Raw genomic sequence first — 15,655 nt, forward strand, 5'->3', positions numbered from 1 at the left:
TTCAACTAAATGTGTTAGTAACCCGGAGTTCAGCCCAGGTTTCTACAACTCCTGCCATCTCCCACTACCGTGTGATTTGGGTATAAAGTTTCATATGTATTCTTCCTTTGCCTTTGACAGAAGGAAGAACGAGTCCGAGGGCATACCGCAATTGTTACAGCTCGCTGCAAGTGGCTGAAAAAGAAAATCATACAGGCAAGGGAGAGGTTGAAACAGGTGAGTGTTTTAGAAAAGTAATCTTGTGGCAAGGTAACATGTATTCTGCCCAATTTTGGAAATAAAGTTGTCAGGAAAAAAAACATCTGCTGAGACAGACGTAGGGCTGGAGCAGCATCTGGTGATAAGGTGCTCCTGAGCAAGTAAAAGAAGGAGGATAATTAGTATTAGCGTAGGCTCCTGGATGTGTATCAGGCCAGGCAAGGAGTGTAACAGAGAGGAGCCAAAGTTAATCCAGTTATCTGGATTTGGCAGTATGGTTCTTGGGAGCTCTCATAGCAGAATACCCCTGGGGAGGAACGCCTGTCCCTCCCTCAGGGGAGGGTAAAAACTGCATGTCATTGTGGATGGCCAGCAAGATCAGACAGATCAGAGGGAAGGCAGTGTTAAGGTTTTGAGGCTGGCTCTGTTCCCTTTACTTTAGCATTTCCTGACTTTTTCCAGAGTTGAAGGTCTGGTGCCTCTGGTTCATTGTCTATTAATTTTAACTTCTTACAGCTTTTCAGCAGCAAACATTTTATTGCTCTTGAGGAAGTGGTAGCACACAACCTGCAGTAAGACATATGGATGCCTCATTGCCCTTTAGTGAATTGCTTTGCTGCCCCACAGCCCTCCATCTTCACTGAAAAAGGCTGTAGGGAGAGGCTGTCAAAGTGAAACTTGAAAATGCTTCTGTGCAGCACTGAGCTCTGACTTTGCAAGGCAGGGGACTGTGGAACCTGCTCCTACATCTTCCTCCTCCAAGGAAAGGTGCTGTTCCTGCTGAGGGCAGATTTGTGAGCTCAGTGGAATTCATTCTCCCCTTTTTCTGAGGTCCTGCTTTTGAGCTTTATCCAGGGGCTCATGTTCATTCTGATCCGTGTTTGTCACAGGATATGGAACAGTAAGTCTAAGACTGTGAATTCCTTGTTGTTTTGAAGATAATCTTGAAGATAAAGAAATCTTGGGTCTTGAAGAGCATGCAGTCATGAGAAGGATCTTTCCGCTAGTTTGATAATAATGTGTGTGAGCGGACACAGCCTTGTTGCCACATTACAAGTGTGTTTTTCTGTCTCATTAGAAATCAAAGCAAGATATTGAAGATGAGGGACATGCGACATGTCAGAAGGATGGGATTGGTGGGAATGTCAAGTTGTGCCGCCTGCAGCCGCTGCTGGAAGTACCCATCCGAGAGGCTGAGGCACAGCCCTTCGAGGTGCTCATGCAGTTCCTGTATACGGATAAAATAAAATACCCTCGCAAAGGTAGAATAGCAGGATACAAAAAAAATACTAGCAACTGGGCAGCAAACATTTATTTTGCTACAGAGCAGGATTGAGCGTTTGCAGATGCTCTTAATTACTTACCTGAGATTAAAAAAAAAGCAGATTTTTATCAGAGTATACTAACAGTGCTTTGTTTTTTCCAAATTCTTTTCAAACGTGAAGGAAAAGCAGGTTTTTGGTCATTCCAAAAGATGTAACACACACACCCCCCCAACCAACCAACCAACCAACCAAAAGTCTTGTGGTATTTTGAACATTACAGCAACCTGCCTGGAAGGAGTGTGTATCCTGGGTTGGCTTATTTCCTTTTTCTGGTATTATTTTGATTCATTGCAAACTGAGCCCATGCAGAAAGGCAGAGCAAGCTAGGATTTATCTTCTTTTCAAAATACCAACCCAAAGGAATGCCTCAAGAAAGGAAAAATCCATTTGATGCATTCATTGAAGATCCCTGAGTTAAAAACACTTGCAGGCTGGGAGGTTATAGGCAGAGATCTCGGCTCCCACACAGCAGATCTAACTCAGGGCTGTGCTTGAGCGATGGGGTCTGTTGGGCCGTGGGAGTCAGCCTGGATAGCCGGGGGCAGCTCCAGCTGGGGGGCCCGGGGGGGCTGCAGATATATGGCACAGCAAGGTAGAGTGAGCTGCGTCTGTCAGCACACTGCAGGCTTTGCTTCAGCTACGGTCCAGGATCTTTCCTTTCTGTAAAAGGTAGTTCTAAGGAAAATAGTGATTTGTATGCAGTTATCCCAAGGATTTCCTCCAAGGCAGCGTGTCTGAGAGCAAGCCTAATTAGTGGGGACGAGGGAACCTTCTCATTGGTGTCTGCTGACATCGCCAGATCCCGTTGTCAGCTGGTCCGCTGATCCTCAGCACGCTCACTTCAGGACAGGATCAGACCAAGGAAAGGATTATCATGCTGAGCTCTTCTCTTTGTTACAGGCTTTCCAGGCAGCCTGCTACCCTTCCCCCAGCCCATCAAATATTCTCCCTGGTGCTTACCTTTCTGCTGGGATCCTCCAATGGCCCCGCCCTGTCCTGACCATTTGTATTCCTAGTTGCTCCTCATAGTTCAGAGAGCAGCACCTTGGGGATCCATCCAGAGGCTGAGATAATAGAATTGGGCATGCTTATCAAACAGGATTTTCTGATTAGACACAGGGAGGGCACATGACATGCAAGAAGGCTTCTCTCTGTCAAGGAGTAGTTACAGCAGATGGCTAGAGATCTCCTGCGAGGAAAGCAAAGGCTATGGAGGATTGATGATTCCTTGAGCTGGTGTGCCAGTAGCCCCACTGCAGTGGCCTGTGAGAGTCCACGCTGCCCCTCTTTTTATGCCAGCCCTCTTTTCTAGACGAGCCTCAGATCTGTACACGGACAAGCACAGAGTGCAGTCATAAGGGTCTGTCAAAATCAGGGAGCTGATTGCTAATACTGCGTAAAAAGCAAGGAATTCAGCAGAGCTGTTAGCAGCTGAGCACTTTGGAAAATCGGGCTGCTAGTTTTGGAGCTTGTTGGTGTTTTTAGGGACTTCACTTTATTTTGAGGGTTTTAAAAAATTGTGATCCAGATTGTCACAAAATCTTTGTCCAAAAAATCTTTTTGAGTGGCTGTTTCATGCCAAAATTCTGAAACTCCTTTTATTAATCTTAATTCAGAATTTGTCTAACCAGCACTGGAACATTTTTCTCCATAAGAATACTCCAGTTGCTGCCCATTCTACCATTCTGAATGCCCAGGCTGATGTAAAAATAAACACTTTGAGAAAGATTCCTCTCTTTCTTCTGTAAGCTCTCCAGCATTTTTATCTCCTGTCATTTCAGGCCATGTGCAGGATGTGTTGCTTATTATGGATGTGTACAAACTAGCCCTAAACTTCAAGCTCTCTCGACTGGAACAGCTCTGCCTGCAATATATTGAAGCATCCGTAGATCTGCAGAATGTGCTCATCGTGTGTGAAAATGCTAACAAGCTTCAGCTGGATCAGCTAAAGGTAATCACATCCTGCATACAAAGTAACTGATAAGGAATTTTTTAAAATAAAATTTATGCAATTAATATTTTGGAAAAGCTATCGGCTTTTGCAAATCCAGTTCTTTCCTGTAATTACAGTTGCTTGAGTATATGTTCATGTGGATTGTCCTGCAGTTGCTCATGGTTATTATGTAGGGTTTTTTCACTAAATGTTTGATATTTTTGTGTATCTGCCCTGTAGGATGTAAAGGGCAGAGTGACTTTGGCTCTTCATCAATTCACTCTTGCTGCAGCAAGATGGAACCAGTGCATTTTGTAGTCCCACTGTTTTATGCAGAGACTGCAAACAGGTTCCTTGACCTGGTCTGATGAAAATAACGAAATTCGGTTCTCACGCCTTTGATCTGAAAAGCAAAATGGTGTCTGCGACTCTCTGTTTCTTTGTAGTGGGTCAAGGGCTTTTACGCATTTGCCAAAAGTCATGATAGAGTTGATAGCCCCAGGCTTCAGACCATGATTTGCTGTGATGGTCTGGTTCCCACCAACAGTGGCCAGAGCCAATTCTGCTTGAAGCAGCTCCCCCACCCAAGTGCAGGAGTCAGTGCTAGATCACAGAATGCCTATTGGAGCAGCCTGTGCACGTCCATTGGCCACGCTGCAGCGCTGATGGTTGCAGTCAGAGTGAGGCTAGAGAAACCAGTATGCCCCAGCACTTCTTCAGGCACTCTGTGCAATGGATTTGGGTAAAGAAAAGGCATCCAGGAGGGCAGCAGCAGAGTCAGCAGCAAGTCTGTAAATGCTGGCACAGCCTTGGGTGCACAGGACTGTGATTCCATTAGCTGCCCAGAAGCTCAAGCAAGTATCTCAGCATTGGTGGATCTAGTGCCAGTAATTTCAGATCAGCCAACTCCTCCGCCTGCCTTAACTACCAGCAGGGTGACAGGGGCTCTTCCACGCAACTCCATGTGGTCAGGATCACCTTGGGTTGGCATCCTGTCTTCTTAAGTGCGCGTTAGTCCTCATGCGTAGGTGCCATCTGCAGAAGGCTGCTCTTCCTGGCATCCTAGTCATTGTTTAAAATGTTTTACAGATGGGTCCTTGACACATCACTTTGGATCCCAGGTGAAATAACTTGGCAGAAAATGGACAAGAATAATTATTCTTTGGGTGAATTTTGTACTCACCTTATGGTGAGCTGGTATAGATGATATTTTTTGCTTATTCAAGTGTCCTGAGGGAAAGCCTTGGTTCACAGTGGCAAATGAAGTGCTTTTTTGTCCCTTTAGCTGTTTAGCATTAGGTCTAGTTCATTTTTCACCTTTCCACCACTTCAATTTTTCTATCATACAGAAACCTACAAGAGCCCTTTCAGACTGCTTGCAACCTTTACAGCAAAGGTTACAGCAAAATCCACACAAGGAAATCCTACAAACTGTTTGTACCCTTAATGGAGAGTGTTAAGAGTTAAGATCTCTTCATGCTTCTAATTAACTTTTGATATCTAATTGTATAAAGAATTATTTTGAGATAGCAGTCAGTCTTCGTTCACTCCATGAAGTTTTTGGTGTCTCCTGACATTGCCATTTTGGAAAGCTTCAGAGAAGGTAGATGGGAGACAATTAATCTTTTCCTTGTTATTATTTCTTAGTCAGGTTTTTCTAGATGCTTAGAATTGTCCTGAATTTCCTGTTCAAGTAGGAGCCTAAACAGTCACTTAGTAAGGAGGTCACTGTTCCATAATACCAGCTGCAGGATCCATGTGTGGAGGGTCATAAGAAAAGGATGTCTGTTTCAGTGTGACATGGTAACAGTGTGATGCTGTAGGATGACTTCATAAAGTGTAATTTTTTTATTAATACTGTTTTCTTTTTAAGGAGCATTGCCTGAACTTTGTGGTGAAGGAATCACATTTTAATCAGGTAATAATGATGAAGGAATTTGAGCATCTTTCTTCATCCCTCATAGTGGAGATTGTACGGAGAAAACAGCAACCTCCTGTTCGAACACATTCCGATCAGCCACTTGACATCGGTAACTTTTATGCTTTATAAAGTAATTAGTTGTACTGGTTTTGCATTGCTAATAGTTTGTTTAGTGTAGGAAACAGCCTAGGAAGTAGACCAGTGCAGACCACCGATTCTCCAGCTGGTGTAACTGTGCTTCGCCTGTTTCCAAGACTCAGACAGGGCATGCCGGTTCTTTTTCCAGTGAGCTTCAATCAGAACAGTATCCCCGTCGAAATACATGAAAGGTCTTGTTAAATTTAGTCATTTTCTTCTTGCAATAAAATATCCTGATTCTATTCTGAGAGAGATGAGGCAGGAGGTGCAGAAGGGTGTAAAGAATGATTCAAAGAAGAGGCAGTGGACGTTCAGTTTAAGTGGACTGCAAGGTAACAAAGCTGAGGAGGGAGTTGGCTTGCCCCATAGGTTTTAACCAAAGAGGAGCAGGAGTAAGGAAGAAGATCTTGTGAGTAAGCCGCTGCTGGCAAGGCTGACCTCAGCTGCAGAGGGGAAGGAATAGAAGATAGGGAGGCAGGGAAGAGGAGACTGAGAAGATAAATAACCTGCGCTAATGGTCATGTCTTTCATTTTCATTCTGTGAGTGTGCTGGAAGAAGATTTGATATACAATTCTATTATGGAATTCATCAAGGACTGATTTGGGACTAGTCTTATTCAAGATTTTATCATCCTAACACACAAAAAATGTAACAGTGAAGTTCACTGAGGCCACAAAGTTCAGAGGCGTTGGCAGTGTTGATTTGGAATACTGCACAAAAATGACTGGGGACTGGAGAGAAAGATGGGGAAGCCAGTCCTGGAAGGTCAAGTAGAAAGCCTTTGGCTGGCATCTTTCCCAGGGAGAAGAGGGATACGCCATTGAGGAAGATGGCATAGCCAGCTTCTATATCCGGAGCTGGAACAGTGTGAGACACCCAAACGTCAAAAAGTTGAAAGATAAACTTTGAAAATATGAGTGAATTTGGATCAGACTTGAATGTGCTCTGTTTCTCAGTTTCTGTGTATTTTCAAAGGTTTGTTAAAATGTTGGTTAAAAGAAGCCTTTATTGAGGATGTGGGAAAGCTTTTTCATTAAGATACAAAATTTTGTATCCCTGGTGGTTGGAAATTAATAAAAAGAGTGGGAGAAGATCAGATTTCTTTATCTATAGAGAAGACCTTTCAATGTGGCTACTGCTGGCATTTGCTGTCAGCAGTTTGAAAGCAGAGCAGAGTTTGAAAGTGAGGTTTGTTTCTGGGATGGACAGTAGGTACTGGACTGTGATGGGGAAGGATGAAGCTCATTTTGCTCTAAGGTTGTGAGGAGGGGCCACCCTCAAACTCACCCCACAGGTCCCAAGGGAAAGAGGGGCTGGAGCTATGGCTTGGCCCTATATTAGTTTGGCCCTATACCTGGTCACCTGTAACTTACCATTTCTTTAACTGTTTCATTATGTTAACTTTCAGGAACATCTTTAATTCAAGACATGAAGGCTTACCTAGAAGGAGCCGGGACTGAATTCTGTGATATCATCCTTCTCTTAGACGGCCACCCACGGCCAGCCCATAAAGCAATCCTAGCTGCCCGCTCCAGGTGAGTCATTGTTTACTAAAACTATAATAAATACTGTATGTGTGAAATGCAGTCTGAGAGTCCTCTTGCCTTTTTTAGATGACAGGGAGGAACTTTGTTTCTGCATAAAGTGTAAGATACAGCTTTGCTCAATGAGTGTAATAGACCTTTAAGCAACAGTGATTAAATATTTTTTTTTTTCAATTTGATACCCAGCAAGGAAAGATAGGAAGAAATTAAAACTGTGGAGATTCTCTAGAGGATGTGTAAAAAGCTGCATTGCAAGGCAAAGAATCTGTAAAATCATAGGAAGGGGAAAAGGGTGTACAGCATAGGTGGGTTCAGTGCAGTTGAAAGCAACAGGTGTCCTCTGAGGTGAGAAAGTCTTCGGATAGTGAGTGTGTGTTTTGAATGATGAGAAACTTGAATCTCTCTCTACCTTGCTGATACTTAAGACTGGATATGAATAAGCACAACACAAAATGGTGTGTCATGGAGAGTAGATTGTTCCCATACTTTGTTGCAGGGGCAAGTAGTTCACCCTTCTGAAGATGGTACTGTTCTCCCTCCTCAGTATATGGGTGCAGCGTGTTTGTCCCTTGCTTCTGTGTTCTGTGTACCTGCACCTTTTATGTCCTGCCAAACATTAAGTGTTTGCATAAAATTTCTATTTCAAATACTGTCACAGTTTTTGCCCAATCCCAGTAATAATATTCAGCATTAGTTACCGTGGTATTCTACCAGCAGCATTTCATAGCTCTTAAAACAACCCTGCATGATTGGCAGCCTGGAGATACCAAGGAAATTCATAATGCTTTAAGCTCTCTACTGGGTCTTATGCAAATTAGGTGAAAATCAAAGCACCGTGTGTCCTAATTTTCAAGAAACACACAAATTTCAGGTAGTGCTGATGGAAATTAGGGGGATTATATTTGGAGTTCTCTCACAGGCAGAATGAACACAGGCACATATATGAAACAATAATTTAGCGGTGTTTTTGCCAAGGTTGTCACCTGAATTTGCTTCTTTGGAAGCTGGCCTTTGAACAATACTGGGTTAAACCATCTGTCTCCAGAATGTTACATCGGTTTTATTTCCTTTTCCAGTTACTTTGAAGCCATGTTCCGTTCTTTCATGCCAGAAGATGGGCAAGTGAACATTTCTATAGGTGAAATGGTTCCCAGCAAGCAAGCATTTGAATCTATGCTTAGATATATTTATTATGGAGAAGTAAACATGCCTCCTGAAGACTCCCTGTATCCTTAAATCTGAAATAATTGAAGTATCTGTCTAGTACAGCAGCTTACCTTCCTTTTGCTCTAGGTTGCCAGGGCCAGCCTGGGAGGATTGTTTGTCCAGGGCTGCATTAACAGGTACTGCATTTTAACTTCTGTTGCTGAAGTTACCCTGCCCTGGTGAGGCTGCATCTGCAGTGCTGGGTCCGGTGCTGGGCTCCCCGGTTCAGGAGGAGCTGGGAACTGCTGGAGAGGGGCCAGCAGAGGCTACAAAGCCGATGAGGGGGCTGGAGCATCTCCCTTGTGAGGACAGGCTGCGAGAGCTGGGGCTGTTCAGCCTGGAGAAGACTGAGAGGGATCTTATCGACGTCTACAAAGAGCTTAAGGGCCAGTGTCAGGAGGACGGGGCCAGGCTCTTTTCAGTGGTGCCCAGGGACAGGGGCAACGGGCACAAACTGACACACAAGAAGTCTGAATTTCCTCTGAAGACGAGGAAAAACTTCTTTCCTTTGCAGGTGACACAGCACTGGGACAGGCCGCCCAGAGGGGCTGTGCAGGCTCCTTCTCTGGAGACATTCCAAACCTGCTGGACATCACTCTGTGCAGCCTGCTCAAGGACAACCTGCTTTAGCGGGGGGTTGGACTAGATGATCTCTCCCGAGACCCCTTCCGACCCGGACCAGTCTGGGATTCTGTGATTTGTGTTCGCAGTCAGTGCTGTTACCTTTGCTTTATGGTTTTTTCCCTTAACGAGATTAATAGCTACCTCTTTGCTGCACCTTACTATTACGGCTTCTCCAACAACAGACTACAAGCCTATTGTAAGCAGAATCTAGAAATGAATGTCACAGTGGAGAATGTACTCCAGGTAATTGTCCCCAAGCATCTTTAATTAGTCGCTTGACTTAGGTACAGGAAAGCCAAAGAGTCTAGTCAAGTGGGTGCCCCCAGCACCAGGTTCACTGAGTTACTTCCAAACTGGCATCCACTGAGACTGCATAAACCCTGCTGATGACAGTGGCCCTGCGTGGTTAATGCATGTGTAGGAGTGTGACCTTCAGCAGCGCTTTTCCTTACCTGCTTTCTGTGTCACTAGTGCTCCTGTGCTGAAGTGTTTGCTCAGCTGGCCAACAGCATGTTCCTTTTGAGCTCCTCATCCCCATTGTAGACCAGTGTTTCTAACTGTCTTTTTAAATGTGCCATGTGCTCAGCACTCAGCTCCAAACCCTTTTTCGGTAGACATCTGTACCAGGACAAATGGGGATGTGCAGGTAACATTAGTCTTGTTTTATCAGTAATGCTGATAGGACCTGGCAATGAAGTTTAAGCTAGCAAAAAATACTCTGTGATAAGAAAGCCTAAAATGCCATCTATTAGGTAGGCAGACCAATCCCTCAGCAACACGAGCAGAATCAATTCCAGCATTAACTGCTTTTGGCTCTTGCCAGTCTCAGCTGGGGCACGTGAGGGAACCCGGCTCTGAAACAGATCTGCAGTTTCCTACTGATTATCTCCTGAGGACTCCATATGTTTTAAATCCAAAGCTTATTTTTTGATAGTTCAAAAAAGATTCAGGTTTGTCATGAAAAATTGAGAAGTTTCCCTAGCTCAGAGGAATTACCTCCCCTGAGTGAGAACAGTGTTTGTGCGCTGCACATCTGAGCTATGCAGAAAGAAAATCACATTCTTGCTTTTGCTCTAGATTTTAGAGGCAGCTGACAAAACCCAAGCCCTGGACATGAAGAGGCACTGCCTGCACATAATTGTTCACCAGTTCACCAAGGTTGGTTGCATCTTTTCTGGGGCTTTTGAGAGCTGCTGTCCTCTGTCGCTGTGTTGGTAAAAGATGCATTAATGTAGGAATCTGTCTCATTCTTTCTCGTCTGAGACAGCTGAGAGCTGGCTGCATGTTACTGACACTGGCAAATCTGCTAGGCATACTTTTCACACCGAAAATAAATGAAAGACTAGAACAGCCTAGTTTGGAAGCGTGAAGACCTTCCAAAACAGAAGTTACCCAGAATTGCTTCCATTTGCACTTATTCCAGCTGTTAATTTTGTGCCATGCCATCGTTGGGTTCTCATGTATATAGCAAGATAAGTTTGTTATGTATTGAGGGCACAGATCACACTTTCTCTAGCAGTCATGAGTGTGCTGTTCATATTTCTCTTGAACTATTCTCTTTCATAGACGTTATGTTGTCATGTGCTCAAAAGGTGAATTACCATATTGTGGCTGGGCTTTCTGTAATTTCCATGTTTTGATACGTAGGATTTTGCATTAGTGATAGGAAAGGTCAAGAGCCTGATGTGCTGGTATTCCTGTCCTCACTCAAGAGAGTAAGGGTATTGTCATTTAGTTGTTCCTGTGATATATGATCCCTCCATGAGAGTTCCCCAGCATGGCACCAGCTCATTGCACAACTTACTAGCATTGTTGAAATCGGTAGGTAAATCACAGGAATTGGAATTTCTGGACGCTACGTACTTGCTGTTAATAATTCTGTAGTTCGTACTCAGGTAGCTCACACTATTTTGTGTATCTAAACTCACGGTCCCTCCCGTTGCTGCCCATAGAGAAGGAAAGCGCTGCTAAGTCCCATTTGTATCTAGAGGTGAGACAGAGGGAGGTATTCAGGCTCTATTAAATGCCTGAGTTCCCAAGCATAATGTGTTTTGCATTCAGAAGTAACTGAAGATACATCAAAAGCTTTGAGAGTGGAGCCAGCATGCAGGAGTCATGCTTCTGGTGGAGAGTCCCCAGCGTGAGGTTACAGCCTCTGCCTTCATTTTATTTTTTTTTTTCTGGCCTTGCGGATCCTGCAGAGCGACCCATCGTCAGCAGGGGACAGAGAGTGGTCCCACCGTGGGTTACAGCATAGCCTGGCAGCTGGGACAGCTCCTGGGGTTTGAGGTCAATGCATTACAGTCCCCGAGAGCAGATAGTCTGGTCTCAACTTCCCAGTGGAGACCACAGGAAGACAAACAGTTTGGCACGTTTCTCACCAGAACGTATAGGGGGGAGATGAATATTGCAACATTTCAGAAAAAGAGATTTGAACTGAAGGGTATTACTCAATTGTACTCCACTAACCAGAATATGTGGAACGTTTTATATTTAAACTGTTGACTGTTAGAACAGTTTCCATCAAAATGTGGCTGGAAAACTGTCAAGCAGATGTGAACGAAGAAATCTTAATTATGCAATGTTTTTCTTCGGTCTGAGAGGCTTCAGTGTGTGATTTTTGGCCCAGCACTGGGTGGCTCTATGTGTGGCTGGGCACGAATGCTTGCCATTCTCCCTCTCTGCAAGCCACAGGCTCTGAAGGGTGATTTGTTCTAGCTGTGCAAGCCTGGTGGGTCACCAAGGCTTAGGCAGGCTGGGTGTACGGCTGTTGGGATCTCCTGTTCTTCCAGCTTGATTAATGCTGATCTTGATTTGGACTGTTAAGTTTTCCCCGCAATAAGAACGTGAACTGAAGAGCTGTTCCCACAGGTTCACTTAGTTTGGACAACGTGTTTTTAGGCTCTTGTGTGTCAGTGTTGTGCAAAAGCCCTAATAAAACTGTTGTTCTGAAGTGTTTGAACTGACACCCTGCTCTGTTCTCTGCAGTGCGTGCCTCAGTGCAGGGGCAGGATTCCCAGCGGTGTTACGGGGCTCTCTCCCTCCCAGTCCTCACAGACCCGTATTTTGGGGTTATTACTTCAAGCATGTGTCCTGAGCTCTTTCTGAAAGCATACTCAGCCATTTCCTTCCTGGATTTCAAAAGATGCTCAGGACATTGTTATTCTTTATCACAGTCAAGCTTCTTAAGAGTGAGGTGATAATCTTTTATTGGATCAGTTAACACAGGCTGGGTAAGGCTTTTAGGCAGAGGCTGCCTTCAAGGCTGGGCATGCGTGTTAATAAAGCTAGGAGGGAATACTGGCTCATTACTAGAGGTTGTGGAGAAGGAAGGAATGTGTGGAGCTCCTTTTTGATAACAGTTGAGCTTCTGAACAGTCTAAGAGCATAAAGTTCGTTGCAGGTTCCCAAATATCTGATGTGGTGAAGGTTTTTGTTGGCTAGTGCTCCAGTGACCCACTTTGACTGCAGGAGGCATGCCAGCAAAGCCACCGTGGACACTGAGCACGAGCTGTCCTTAGGAGCATGCAGGAGTGGAGAGATCAGGTCCTAAGTCATGTTCTTAGTAGAAACAGACTTCAAAGTTCAGGGTTGTGCTGGAGCCCAGCTTTGCTTTTAGCAGAGTGCTTAGCTGGCATCCATTAGCAGTAGAGTTGTCAATATAAACAGTAATTACACTGCTTTCTCAGAGAGGCGGTGCTGGAGTCAGCATTTCTGCTCTTCTCCATCCCCATCCCCTCCATGCAGCACTCGAAATCGGGTTATGGGCGCAGGAGGTCATGACTGGAGCCCCTGCAGGCCATTCTCTGCAGCCCAGCTCCACGACTGCGATTTCAGGCAGTTTGCGCCCAGCCTTTGACTTGCCTGACCTGCCTGTTTCACGCAGGATGGCAGGGGTAAAATGGGGATACGTCAGCTATGATGGGGAGAGGTTTAATTTCTTTGGTTTTTTTCTGTTCTGTTTTTCTTTTCCTTGAAGGTCTCCAAGTTGCCAAATCTCCGCTCCCTAAGTCAGCTGCTCCTCCTTGACATCATAGAGTCGTTAGCTAACCACATATCAGACAAGCAGTGTGCAGAGCTGGGCTCAGACATATGACATGCTTTGGTAATCAAACTTCTCATTTGCTCCTCCAAAAAAACTAGCACTTTACAGCTGATGCTTTTTTACCATTCCATACTGAGCTGCTCAGAGCGTCTGCACAATATAGCAGGAGGCCCAGAGGAGCACGGACAGCTGACTTGCTCTGCCGTGGATTTGCTTGGTTTGTACCTTTGTGGAGAAGGGTTTGGTCTCTGTTACGCAAATGTAAAATTGAAACCATTACAGGAATGAATTTATTCTGTGTGGGTTTGGGAGTAACTTAAGTTCAGAATCAAGCCCATTATTACTTTTATACTGTAAAATAAAGCAGTCATGAGTAAGAGAGTCATTAATACTTTGAAACACAATATTTAAACAACTTCAGCTGACACAGCCAGGGGCTGTAAGGGGAAGTCAGTTACAACAAAACTGGAAACAGACTGTGGTGTTTGCAGTGAGGCTGATCACTGGACCAGAATGTAGTGAGTGACTTTTCAGAGACTCTTTGCGGTGTGGATTAAAAAGATACCCTTTTGCAGCTGCCTAGATTGGTGGACTGCAGGAAGTCCAGACCTGTGTTCTGCAGCAGGTCAGACTAGAAGGTTACAGGAGTCCTTTCTGCCCATCAGATCCATTAATCCTGCCTCGCTAAGCCATTCTAAATCAATTTATTAATAAAGAGTTAACATCATCTCCTGGCATTTCATGATTGACTTGGCTTTCATTTTGGAAAAAATTAAGCAAAAAGATCTCTGAGCTTGATGAAGGTCACTTTGTTAAAAATAAGTGTGCTACATCTTGTTACTAATTTTATGCTGAAGTGTCTTCGTTAGTCATTGCCTTTGCAGGGAAGTGGATAAAGGCAGAGTGCCCTTCCCAGCCAGTTCAGAAGCAGCTGCTGTTCCCTCCCGGTGGCAGCCCCGCAGCTCCCTGCCATGCTGGATGCTTCCCACACTGCAGAGGGGAGAGGAGCTTCACCTCTCCCTGGCTGCTGCACGGTGCAGCTTGGTTGGGGCGTGTTGGAGATCAGCTGGTGTCACGGTGGCAGAACAGCTCCCCAGCGCTGCCGGGAGCCACCAGCACAGCCCAGAGGGAGTGAGTGGCACAGAAGCTGGGAGCCAAACTCTTGTCCTGCCTTAAGCTGCACCAGCTCACAGAGGTGATGCAGAAGGCGGCGCTGATGTGGTGCTGCTCTGCTTGGCTGTTTGGAATGGCAAGAGCTGGCTTGAGCAGGAGCCGTGGAAGGTCCCTCCCGCCCCTGTGTTTCCACCCTTGCAGCCATGTTTAATTGGGGCCAGTAAGTGTCCCCAGTGTGGTGTGAGTTGTGAGCTCCTGTTCAGCACCCTGTAGCGTGACATGCCCGTGCCTGCGTTGGTGTGCTGCAGTCTCTGTGCAGTGGAGAATGTGTCGTGTCAGTTGATCCAAGCAAAGTGCTTTAGGGACCACTGATCTGTCTCCCAGCTGATGGCTTGCTCAGGTGAGTCAGACCAGAGGTGGCAGATGCATCTGAGAGCCAAGGGCTCATTTTCACGTGGAGGGATTATTTCCAGATGCCTCATAGGTAATGAAGTCTCTTATCAGGGGTTATCAGCCTGCATGTCCCCTGGGAACACAGATCATCTGCAAATGGAGAAAGGTTGTACACTACAACCTGTAAGAATACTGCAAGTTATTTTCAGCCATGCTGACTCCACTAGAGGACACCCATTTCCCAAACGTGCAGCCTTGTTCCCTCAGTAAGGAACAACGCGCTGATTCCACCCATGCCATAACCCTTTGGGTCTGTTTTCTCAAACTGTTTGGGGTTTGGATCTTACTCCTGAGCCCGTCTGGGAGGAAATGCGCAGCCTCTGCACCCCCCGAGCCGGGGCACTGCGGCCATCTTCACTTTGCAGGGGTTTTGGCGTAGCTGTGGCTCTAGTGACTGGGGTGCTTAGTCAGTTGCATCCGTGGGATTTATCGTCTGAAAAAACCGCGGGCCGTGGCACCGTTACGTCATTGTTGTGATTTGCCTCTGGGCCGCTGTTGTGCAGGGTGCTGGGGTCGTGCGCTACTCCGAGGGCAGCTGGGGACCTGCCCGGTGCCTGTGGCCAGAGCTGTGCCCCCCGCAGCCGGGAGCGCGGCAGCCAGTCCCCCCACAGCTTGGCCCTGCGGGGCCGGGCCGCGTCTCGGGAGAAGTGCCAGGGCTGCTGGGGGAAACGGGCCGACCGTCCTGTGGGGGCAGGTGGGCACCCGGCGCCGCCAGCCCGGGTGTCCGAAGGGGTCTGGGGATGGGTGCGCTCATCGCGCCTCGGCGGGCCACGCCAGCAGCTCCCCGGGGTTACTGGTGTTAGTGCAGCCTTGGGGCAGTTTTGTACAGGAATTTCGGGGAGTGTGCTCATACGCCTGCGTTTGGTGAGGAGTAAGTGACAGTACGGCTGTGCAGCTTTGTCTTGCAGTCTCTGCCATAGTAGGTCGTGCTGGCTCTTCAAAGCCCTGGAGTCGTGCTTTACTCGCACCACTGTCCGCACTGGGATTTATGCTGCGAGGGAGGTAAGCGTGTGGCACCGCCTCTGTGTGCACCCGCGTCCCCCACCCCAGAGTGAGCCCCGGTGCGACGGGGGCAGACGTGTCGTCGTGTGAAGAGGGAAGAGGTGCGCTCCCCAACTTGCCCCCTGCCTCCTGCAGCACCCAGGGGTGCTGAG

General features: G+C 46.3%; 1 protein-coding gene across 2 annotated transcripts in view; it reads left to right on the forward strand.

Moving 5' to 3' along the window:
- LZTR1 (leucine zipper like transcription regulator 1) overlaps positions 1-13,672 on the forward strand; it is a 34,657-nt gene extending 20,985 nt beyond the window's left edge. For both annotated transcript variants that reach the window (XM_037410599.1, XM_037410602.1), the window contains 9 exons: positions 121-216; positions 1,277-1,460; positions 3,305-3,474; positions 5,330-5,486; positions 6,925-7,051; positions 8,137-8,286; positions 9,028-9,133; positions 9,968-10,048; positions 12,870-13,672. In XM_037410599.1, coding sequence (XP_037266496.1) covers positions 121-216; positions 1,277-1,460; positions 3,305-3,474; positions 5,330-5,486; positions 6,925-7,051; positions 8,137-8,286; positions 9,028-9,133; positions 9,968-10,048; positions 12,870-12,986 — 1,188 coding nt within the window. In that variant the 3' untranslated portion in view covers positions 12,987-13,672. The remainder of the gene's footprint in view (positions 1-120; positions 217-1,276; positions 1,461-3,304; positions 3,475-5,329; positions 5,487-6,924; positions 7,052-8,136; positions 8,287-9,027; positions 9,134-9,967; positions 10,049-12,869) is intronic.
- Positions 13,673-15,655: the final 1,983 nt, after the last annotated feature.

This window comes from Falco rusticolus, chromosome 17, assembly GCF_015220075.1.
Source record: "Falco rusticolus isolate bFalRus1 chromosome 17, bFalRus1.pri, whole genome shotgun sequence".
Lineage (NCBI taxonomy): Eukaryota > Metazoa > Chordata > Aves > Falconiformes > Falconidae > Falco > Falco rusticolus.